We start from the raw sequence: 11,104 nt of genomic DNA, 5'->3' as shown, positions 1-11,104 counted from the left end.
CAAGCTTAAATCCAAAACCCAACAACACCAGAACACCCACTGATTAACTGCCTGTTTTCCAGGCTCCTGCAATATATCACGGTGTCGTCCCTCCCCCACATCCCTCAACACCACGGGTCCTCTGACAGGTGAAGAGTGAGAGCTGAACCTGCTCCTTTTATGCTTCAACAAGTGAGAAAACAACAAACACGACCGGTGATCGAGCAACTGCAACAACAAGATGAGCCACTGCGTTCAAGTTGTGCAACTTTCTGTCTCCCTCACCTTGCATCTTTGTAAGCCAGTGCACCGTAATTGTTATTTTTGTGACATTCATTTCTTGATCACATGCTGTTGTCACTTGTTTGGTCTATAAACTGACAGAAAATGTGGAAATGTTCATCATGGTTCCCTCAGGGCCAACTGTGACTTTCTGAAAAGACATGTTTTGTCTGCCCAACAGTCTCAAACCCCAAATAACTCAAAAGCACCAAATCCTAACATCTGGTGAAAAGGTACCAGTGTCTATTTGACATGTCTGTAATTTAAATTTACATTTAATTGTTCTCTTGACTGTTCAACAGTATGGACAATGCTATAAATCCACAAATGAAGGACATTATAGAAATACAACTAATAAACAGCTCATCTGGATGTGGCTGTTTAATGGGACAGGAGAGGATGTCGACTAAATAGCAGTTATTATCATTTCTAATAAAGTGTAAACTCCCACATATGTACATGAGACAGTGCAGATGTCAGTGGGATACGTCCTTGTACATCCTGCCGGGACACGTCTCGCTGTGCTGTTACCTCATCAGTCAGACCTTGCTGGACCACTTGCACTGCGTAGAGCACGACACGGGAAGCTGTACACTCACAAGTAAAACGTCTAATCCGGATTACGTAAACAAGGAGAAAAAAGTTGCACAAGAAGGCTGAGGGGGGGGGGGGGCTTGTGTAGTATCACCACAAACTAGGAAACCTAACTGTCAACTGTGCTGCCTTTGGGTGGCACGGAGCCCAAGCTCGTACATGCACCCTGCATGTTGGGTCAGAAATGCAAAACAGGACGATCACCAACCAGCTATGACTGGTGTCTGACTTCTCGGAAACCAGAGATTAGAAGGAACAGTTACAAACTGCTCGAGTGTTCCTTGTCGGACGGGTTTGTTTCCCAGGCAAAAACAATTTCCACACACCAAACATCTTCTCCCGAAGAAAATACATGACTCCATAAGTGAGGACAACTTCATGTTTACAGATGCATTCTGAAGTAACGGAACCGCACCGCTACACAAAACCATGCAGTTCAAGATGGCGTCCAACTCGAGATGTTGGGACTTTTGGGGGATAAAATAGAGTAATAATATAATTCATGTTTTTTGCCCCATGTCAACTGGGACAGGAGCCAGCTCTACTCGTGGCTCTAAGCAGAGTTATAAGATGAATGGATGAATGGATGAATTAATAATGGGTTTAACTGCTTTCAGTGGAAATTCACAGTGACTGTGAGATTCGAGGTGTGTGGAAGCCACAATTTGATTTCCACTCATCTGTAATTGAGCTAGATTAAACTTAAATCACATGGCCCTTTCTGACATCATTCATAGACATTACACATCCAAATACATTATAGTATATATAGCAGTATATTATTCATTATACTGCTTCACATGAAACAGCACATGCATATGGGTTTACTGGACCAAGGACCTCGTTTCTTTCTCCACATGGCCAATATGTGCTGATGTCTGGGGCTGCAGCCAAAACATCAAACCACCATCACCACTCAGCGCTTTGCGGCACTTCATTTTTCAACATATCACACAATTACTTCACGTTTAAAAACAATGTGGCCATCACGTGTAAGAGTCCGGTTTCATCCAGCAGATCCAGTTCATGTCATTTTTGAAAATAGCTCCTGATTAATTTATGTGGTCGTGCTTCTAATGCAATAACAAAACAACTGATCAACATGCCAACACTGATAAAATACTGCTTAACTCCATCTGTGCCCTTTTCCTCGAATAGAGCATTGTCAGAAGTTTGTTTTTATCCTTTAGTCATTTTATTGAATCATAAATGAATTAGTTTACGGTGACATTTAAATTGACAACAAAACTATTGATGCAACAAAGTCCCCCAGAAGGTATGAACTCACGAAATGAAAATTAATGTAATTATTAAACATGTTTCAAAAATGATGTAATTAAAAACAACTACACTCAACAAGTTGAGCTGAAAGTCCCCTTCAACTTTCATGATGCGTTCAGGCGCTGTAGGAACTTTCTAAATATTGAGCAACTTAACTCACTTCATCTGTGTAACAATGCCATGGGACGGAAATCTGAGTATTTGTTATTATTTCGCTTAATGTGTGTCTTCTGGCAAAACCCTGTAGTTATGAACACCTCATACAAGCCATATTAGGTTGACATACTCAAAATAGCATTTCACAAACATTTGGCAAAACAGTGGTGTAACTTAATAATAATATAATATTACTCAAACACCATAACACCAATGTTTATTTATTTTTGAATGAAGGAATAACAAAAATTAGATGAAATAAATGGAAAAGAGAAGAAAGAAAAGAAAAAACAATTTCAATATAATACACTTTTGACTCGTGCGAAAAGTGATAGTGCATAAATGTCGACAAAATAACAATTCTTTTGAGTTTCAAAGGAGACAAATCAAGTCAAAAATATTTTGATAATAAAACCATAATATTTTCTCAGATTTTCAAGTGATCTGGTTTGTCACAAATGTAGGTTTTACTTAATAATTCCCATATATCAAAAAAAAAATCTACCTAATTTCCAAATAGTCAAATGTAAGATATCTTCCAAAATCTAAAAGTAAACATCTTCATCTCCAGATGAAATGATCATCAACAGGACTTTGTCAAGATATGAATTTTATACAGCAGAAGTGATCTACGGTTTTGAAACCAAACACTTCTTCAAGGGTTCTGACTAATACTTAGTGACACTTCCTGAATATCAAAAGTTGCATGGTTCAGCTTTAAAAGCAATAAATATGTATAAATGTGAAGAGGTTCATACTTGTGATCAACTATGGAAGAAGGTGCATGCAGCATTATTCATGTCATGTTCATGGTTGTTTCAACATTTGAAAGTTAGTCCAAAATCCAAGACATTAGTTGCAATAATGGGTTAGGGTTAGCATCTGCTACATCAGATTGACATTAAGGTTGCGAAGCATCAAGCATATCATTCGATTCAGTCACTGGATTAATCTCATCATGCTTTATCATGCTTGCCATGTGCAAATGATCCCACATCCAGCTTTCCAGGGAAGCTCTGCCAGTATCAGTTTGTCAACAAGCCTAATTAACACCAAAGAATCAGTCTGATCGGGAAGAGAAAACCGTGCAGCATTTCTTGTGCGACATGGCAGTGTTGTCTCGAGTTTCTTTTCTACCTTATTTTTTATTTTTTTTGTGTGAAGTCACATGTAGAGGATTCCTTAACAGACATGCTTGTGAAGCACAGACAGCAGGATGCAAATGGATTTGCTGTTTATGTGGATCTGATCTGATTGTGACCACCTCCTCCAAACGGATGGGGTCAATGTAATCAGATAGTAGTGTTTATGTGATGGCATTGAGGTTCTATCTGACGTAAACACATTGCAGAGAGAATTTCAGGTCTTTGTTAAGTTTTACAAAGCCAAGAAAGGACAGAATCAAGTTATTTCAGTTGCAATATATTTGAAGGTAATGTACTTGTTTTTGTTTTTTTCAACATTTTACATAATTTTTCAATTGATTACACATCCAGACCCCTGGCACTCAAGAAGAGGTTTACAATAGAATAGAATAGAATAGAATAGAATAGAATAAAATTACTTTATTACTCTCAGAGAGGAACTAGTTCACAGTGTTGTTCCCCACAGGATAAAAAGAAAAGACAATTTAAGTATCAACAGAATGAAAACTACAGAAGTAACATTAAATATCCATATGTACAAGGCAGTAACATGATTAATATGAGCATAGAGAGAATGAAAACGACACAAAAACAAAATGCACTATTAAATGTGGCACAAGGTTGAACTTGTACTGAAATTTTAACTTTTTCAGGTTTTGTTAAATTACATTACATTAACCTTTCAAGCGGTGGAAAAACGTGACGTAAGTGAAATACAGTCACTGTGTATTTTGCACAAAAATAAAGTGAAACCTGTCGAGTTCTTTAAAGAGGAGCGAAGTCCGCGGGTCGGAGCCTGAGCGGAGCACGTGAACGCACCACGCAGGGGAGAGCAGTGGACGGGGTGTGACGTGGTGCGCGAGCAGCCTCAACTCAACTCAGTTCACATTTTACGGAGCGCTGTCAAGCAGCGCGGAGCACGGCGCGAGGACCGGGGGAGGAAAGGAAAGGAAAGGGAAAAAAAGCGCCTTTATTCATCTTAAAAAGAAAAACGAAACCCTTCCGAGAGTAGAAGAAGAAGGCCCGGGGGAGCACATGGACACGCCATGTAGCCGGAGAGGCGGCGGCGGACTCGAACGCGGTTTCTCTGGACAGGAGGCGAAGTGAGGCGAGATAAACATGCTCACCCCGATGCTGCTGCTGGCCTCCCTGCTGCCGCTTCTCCTCCTCTGTCGGACCTCTCTCTGCCAGTACTCGAGCGATCAGTGCAGCTGGAAGGGCAGGTGAGACTCCTTCTAAACACATCTGGATTAATGTGGCCTGGTATAAAAAAAAAATAAAAAAAAAGACTGTCACAAAACTGCAGCAAAGTAATCCCACTGTCCGGAGTATGTGATAATCTCACCGAGGAGACACGTGTGATCACAGATTTAAGTGTTTTTGTTTACTATCAATATGGCATGTGTTATTGCAGTTAATGGTATTAAATGTTATTACACAGCAATACATGATCTAAAGATGTGTTTTTATAATCTCAACTTTATTTTTGTTATAATGTTACAACTTTCACGGTACTTTTGGTTTTGCTCTTGGGATTAAAGGACACACACACACACACGCAGATTTTTTTAAAAAAATCTTTTAAACAGTTTGTGGTTCCTCAGGCAGCTCGAACTGGAAACATTTTTTGACCTCCCATCAAACATCTGCTGAAGTCTCTGCACTTGAGAGCTGCGCCTCAAATAGTGCGGTTTTGTTTTTCATCCTCCAGTCAGGAGGGGTAGTTCCAGCTCTCCACCAATAATCTGTTGTTCATTAGTGCGCCTCTTGGCTAATCTCCTTTAATTGCATGCAGAAGTGATGAAGTTAGAAAAGGACTTAATTAGAGGCGTGCTGAGGAGAGGCTGGTTTTGGGGCTCTGGCTGCAGATGCTCAGCATGTGCCGTGGGGTTAACTTAAGATCTACGGCGAAATTTGAATTTCAGCATCTCATTTTCAGGAAACTGGGCGTTTCTCTCCTCTAGAGTCAAACCGCTAGCTTGGCACGCGCATGCTGGTAGACTGCTGATGGCTTCCTGCCGCTGGCTCTGCCACAGAATGACTGACGGACTGAAGTTTTTCAAACCCTGACCAGGCATTAAGTTCTGGAGGGAGTCATTCGGTCACACTGGCGCCAGAGTCCGAAGTGCTGCCCGGACAAGTCTCTTCCAGTCTCTTTGGTGGCTTGAAAGCAAGGGGAGGTTCGGTGCGTGACCTGCATTTGCACTTGCATGCAGCAGGCCCAGCTACTGTTGCTGCTGTTGTCTTGCCCAGAAGCCCCTGTGTCCCTCCATTCATCCATTTCTGCCTCCAAACTCTTCCCAAGGGCAGCCTGCCAGTGGTGCGTTTTGCCAAAGCCCCGGGTGGAACAATGTGGTGTGGGGAGTGTGTGTGTGTGTGTGTGTGTGTTGGAGCTGAGGTCATTTTGGCTGCTCTGGCTCGTGACTGGTCATGCAGCCAGTCTTGCACACGGCCTTAATGCTTTCGGAGGAATGCGGTCTGATGTCTTTACGTGCTGCCAGAAGGCTTTGCTTTGGTCAGTTAATTCAGGCTATAAATGACCAGAAAATCATTTGGAAATTAGTAAGTCAAACTTTATGTGCTGCGTAGCTGGGAAATACGCATCTCCTCAGCTGAAGCCTTCGGATTCGGGTGTAGCCCCTCTCTGCGTGTGCTGACTTCTTCCATCTGCTCCTCTTCTCCTGCAGTGGCCTGACCCATGAGGGCCACACTCGCGACGTGGAGCAGGTGTACCTGCGCTGCTCCCAGGGGTCCCTGGAGTGGCTGTATCCCACCGGCGCCATCATCGTCAACCTCCGGACCAACACGGTGTCTCCCGCCGCCGCGCGCCTCTCGGTGTGCATCAAGCCCTCGCCGGACTCCAGCGGCACGAACATTTACCTGGACCGTAACGGCCGGCTGCGTCTGCTGCTGCGCGAGCAGGACCAGGCTCAGGGGAAGGTGCACTGCTTCAGCATTCAGGAGGGGGCTCTCTTCATCGAGGCCGTCCCGCGCACGGACATCAGCCGGCGGATTACGGCGTTCCAGTACGAGCTGGTCGGCAACACGCTCGGAGCAGAGGCGCACTCACCTGTTGGTAAGATGTTCCTCACTGCTTTCTCTGCACAACAGTGGTTGCGTCCACCTTGTAGATACTCGCAGGCTCGTGTCTTGTATTCCCTGCAGAAAGCCCTTCCTTTGTGCTTTGTCCCTGTGGCGTGTGCAGTTTGCACTAAATGCAGCCATCTACTGGTGGAAACTTTTATTAAGTTGGACTCTAATAGTAGGAAACTCAGCAGTTTGCTCCAGCACGCTGCCTATACCAAAGCCAAAGACTTTTTTTTTTTTTTTTTTTTCTGCTTGCGTCGTCTGTACATTTTGGTTTGGGAAGGATACGCTTCTTGTCAAACACTCGGCGCGAGCATTAAAACATCAAAATCTGAAGCTTGTAATGCTTCACCAGACTTCAGTTTTGCGGGATGAAAATGTTCATATCTCTTTTCACCGCTTGATCTGACTGGAGAGCGCTCTGCTGCAAGCTTGAATTATTTTCCTTCTTGTGGATGGCTTGTGTACGGAGGGGCACAGCCAGGCAGAGGGCCTCGCATGAAAAACAGCCGTCTATTTTCACGCTGCGTACCTGCCAAACCTGCACATTTTCAAGCTGTGCAACTCTGTGTTTTTCCACCTAAAGCAAAAAAAAAAAATGAACAGTATCGGGCCCACATCTGTTTTAATGGCTCTCTGGCCTCACATATCCACGTCCTGCGTCATCATCTGGCAGAGAGAGAGAGGGAGAGAGAGGGAGAGAGAGAGAGGGAGAGAGAGAGAAATGTAGAGGTGTGAGCATGAAGTTGTTTTGACCACATTTGTGTTCCGGGCTCAGCCCCCGGCTGGATGATGCAGGGCGGTAAACGTGGCCTGAGATAGCCCTGGGATGATTCACAGAGACACTGGTCTCGTGTCACTTGAAGCCTGAACTTTTTTGGATTGATTGCTACGTTACTTCTTGTCATCTTTTCTCCCCCCCCCGTTCCTTCCTTTTTTCCTCTCCTCTCCGACCCGGGATTGAGTTGCTCACCATCGAGCTGGAATGCGTCTCCGGCCAGATGTTGGGAGGAACTTGTAGAAGCATATAAGCTTATTCTCCCCCCTCACGCCTCTTTTTCTTGCTGTCACTCCCTCAGCCTCCCTAAATTATTCTCCCTTTCTTCCAGTCCTCAGCCTCAATGTTTCCTACCTCTTCATTTCTCTCTTGCCTATTTATCATTCTAGTATTTTCTTTTTCATCCCCCCCCCCATCCATACATCACTCCTCCCTCCCCCTGCTGGTTTGAAGTGGTTTTCGCCTGTGCTGAGCGATATTAGTGAGTTGTGCTCCATTGCAGTGGAATGTATCTGGGCCCAGATGTTGCAGGGACACTGATGCCCCCCGTCCCCCCACCACCCCCCAGCTCCTGTGAAGTGGTTCTGATCAGAGCGACACTGTGTGCGCACGGGCCAGAAGACACTGACGCTGACTCGGCTCTCGCTCCATTCCTGCGGTTCCGTTTCATGTTGGTCACGTGAGCTGCTGTGCAGCTTTTTCGATAAAAATAAAGGCAAAAAAAAAAAAAAAACACGTCTGGGTTTGTCGTCCCGGGTTGATGCCGTGGCGGCACGCGGGCTCACTTCAAAGTGAGCGCCGCTCCGCTCCAGGGCTCTGGGTGAGGTCGGCCTCTCTGAAGTGTCCCAGCTTTCCAGCTGTTCCTAAGCCATCCAAGCTTGTGGCTGTTTGACCCCTGATCCCTCCACTGATGCAGCAGCGCCTTGTGTTGCTCCACTAGCTGACCTTAGAACACGCTCAGTCGCCTTTATTTCACTTCAAAATACGCTGGCGATGACAGAGGCACATATTGTGTCTATGGCAAGAAATGTTTGTAGATTGAAATCAGGTTTGTCTTAAAGGTTTCCTCCTAATGAGAGCAACGTTTGGATTTATGTCCTGTCATGTGAGGTTTGGGTGGGTGGGGGGGGGGGGGGGGGGGGGGTCTCCAGTGCTGCAGACCCACCTGGGTTCATTCTTCCAGTCATTTATCCTCTCATCACTCCGAACACTCCTGCTACCACTCCCGCTGCTGACTGACCGCTCTCCCTCTGCCCGCCTGCTGCCGTGTGCCACTCTCACTGAGCAGGGCCACAGCTAATAAAGCCATTCTGGTAGCTGGACCACCTGAGTCAACTAATCAAGGCCTTTAACTGCTCCTATTTAGGGCCCTTTCTCCTGCTATAAAACAGGAGGGGAGCAGGCTGAGTCTCTGTCCCCCAGCCACCAGTCAAAGGTGAAATGTAGCCTCGGGCAGAGGTTGGTTCGTTCAAATATTTTCGGACGGAAAAATGTTCCCCCTCGGCATGAGTTTCAAGTCTTCTGACCGGTGCAACGTGAGCTGGGCATGACAAAACGCTTATCTGCTGCCGCCTCACTTTTGATGTTATTGCTCAGCGGAGGTCCCGGCAGGCCCGGTGCAGCACTAACAGCTCGGGTCAGAGATGAAGCCTCTCCCCGGCTCGCCACTCTCCCTATCTTCATCTGCTCCGTGTTTGTCACGGAGAGTCAAAGGGTTCCTGTCGTGATGTGAATGCTCACTCAACAGCCCCCAACGGGCATTAAACATGCACAAGCTGAGGTCTAGCAACCTCGGCTACATTTGTTCAAATAAAAAGAATTGGGCGAAGCCATTTTCACTTTTGTGTTCAAATGGTCAGTTTTGGTTTGCGTTTAAAGTTTGAACTTTTTTTCTGTTGTGAAAAAAAAATCCCTATTGATTAAAGTATATGTGTGTAAGTTACTGTAATCATAATACAAGAGCAACATTATCCATGCATCCCTCTTCTGTACCGCTTTAGGTAACTGAAGATCACAAGTTGCTGGAGTCAGTCCCAGCTCACACACACTCACATATCCATTTAGTGTTGCAAATTTTCAGACTGATGAAAGAAACTTGTGTGTCTTCAGGAAAACCCACCTACATGCAAAAGCACTTAAGCTCCATGCAGAAAGACCCCCAGGTCCAGACTTGAAACGTATTTACTCTTGCTGTGAGGTGATAGTGTTAACCACTACGACACTGTGTGTAAAACTACTCACCTGATCCATATTTAAACCCTTTTGCTCCTATCCTGTCACTTTTGACAGAATTTGGCACATAGTATGCTAATACATTCATGACCAAAATCCAAAAATGACTAGAAAACAGAAAAAAATAAAGCCTTACACCCCCAAACTACTCGTTACAGTGACTTTGGGACCTTGAGCCTCAATTTAATTGTGGGCAGGATGGTTAAGAAACAATTTGAACCATCTCAGTCACTGGTTTTTATCGTCAGCAGCAGCATTTTCACCTCTGTTTGCTATTAAATTCCATTCATTTGTCATTTGTAAATAAACAGCGATGTGTAGAGAGGGAGATCAGTGTGACCCCAGCTGTGTGTGTGTGTGTGAGAAATGTTAGCCGGCTTGCACCATAGTTGTGTGTTTGTGTAGGAGGTACTTAACTGGAGAGCTGTGGACACGTCAACCAATATTTTTTTTATGGGTGCTGCACGCTGAGGAGGGCCAAAGAAATCCTACAGTTTGTAACTTTTGTAACTTATCAGGCCTCTCTCTCTGCTTCCCTCAGCACCGTGCCAGCCCTGCAGCGACGCCGAGATGCTTCTAGCAGTCTGCACCAATGACTTCGGTAAGTGCTGTTTCCGCAAAGTGACTCGATTGATTCCATATGGTGCTGAATGAAATATTCCATAGCTGTTACCAGTTTAGGAATCTCACTTGGTGTCGCTCGTGCGTTTTGTTTTTTAGTGGCACGGGGCAGCATTACAAAGGTGGAAGAGGAAGAGGAGCACTCGTCTGTCACGGTGGAGATCAGCCGCCTCCACAGGCAGAAGACCCAGGTGTTTGTGTCCGGGGGGGTGAGGGTACGGCGCTGGACTGGGCAGATCAAGATGCCCCCTCAGTGTCGAGTGAGCACCGGCGAGGGGGAGTTCCTCTTCACCGGCCCGGTGAGGTTCGGGGAGGCGTGGATGGGCTGCGCGCCGCGCTACAAAGACTTCCTGCGGTTGTATCATGAGGCTGAGCAGCGGGGGACGAACCCCTGTCACATGGACACTGACTGAAAGGGCTGCTGCCCACGCTTGAAAGAAAACCCGAGTTCTCCCTGAGCGGGGAGCAGAGCTGGACCAGGAGTGGACTGTCAGGAGAAAGAGACTGGCTCAGGCTCAAAGCCTCCATGTCTCCTCTCAGGACTCTCCGGAGACAAAGGATGGAGCTCCTGGATGTTTCCGAGCAGCACACCGAGCCGGGACGCGACGCAGCGTGTGTCCCAAGCTGCGAAGGTTTCAAATGTAGCAGACCCCATCCCCATGTTCTTTTTTTTTATTTGTATAAAATGTGAATGAATTTTGTACATAAGCTCTGTGTTCATTGTAAAGACGAAAAACAAAACAAAAGAAAAAAGAAAAGAAAAGCCTGATGTACAGTTTTGAATTTCTTATGACCGAAGTGTATAAAGTGAAAGGTTCTTATTTTGTCTAAAAAAGGATTTGCAATTTAATGCCTGAAATTGTGTTTGTTTTTTTTTTTGTCAGGTTGTACAATTGTAAAGAAGAAAAAGTAAACCAAAAAAAATAAATGTTTTGCTCTTGAGAAGAAA

At 45.2% G+C, this 11,104-nt stretch overlaps 1 protein-coding gene across 1 annotated transcript; it reads left to right on the top strand.

Moving 5' to 3' along the window:
* The first annotated feature begins 4,338 nt into the window (after positions 1–4,338).
* On the top strand, positions 4,339–11,104 carry metrnla (meteorin like, glial cell differentiation regulator a). The gene is made up of 4 exons (XM_080511517.1): positions 4,339–4,660; positions 6,125–6,513; positions 10,076–10,135; positions 10,255–11,104. The coding sequence occupies exons 1-4, from the start codon at positions 4,557–4,559 to the stop codon at positions 10,566–10,568; spliced, it is 867 nt and encodes a 288-aa protein (XP_080367643.1). The 5' UTR covers positions 4,339–4,556; the 3' UTR covers positions 10,569–11,104.

The sequence above is a fragment of the Blennius ocellaris genome (assembly GCF_963422515.1).
Source record: "Blennius ocellaris genome assembly, chromosome: 16".
NCBI classification, from domain to species: Eukaryota; Metazoa; Chordata; class Actinopteri; order Blenniiformes; family Blenniidae; genus Blennius; species Blennius ocellaris.
Note: the sequence above shows the minus strand (reverse complement) of the source record. Positions and strands in the feature narration are given on the sequence as shown.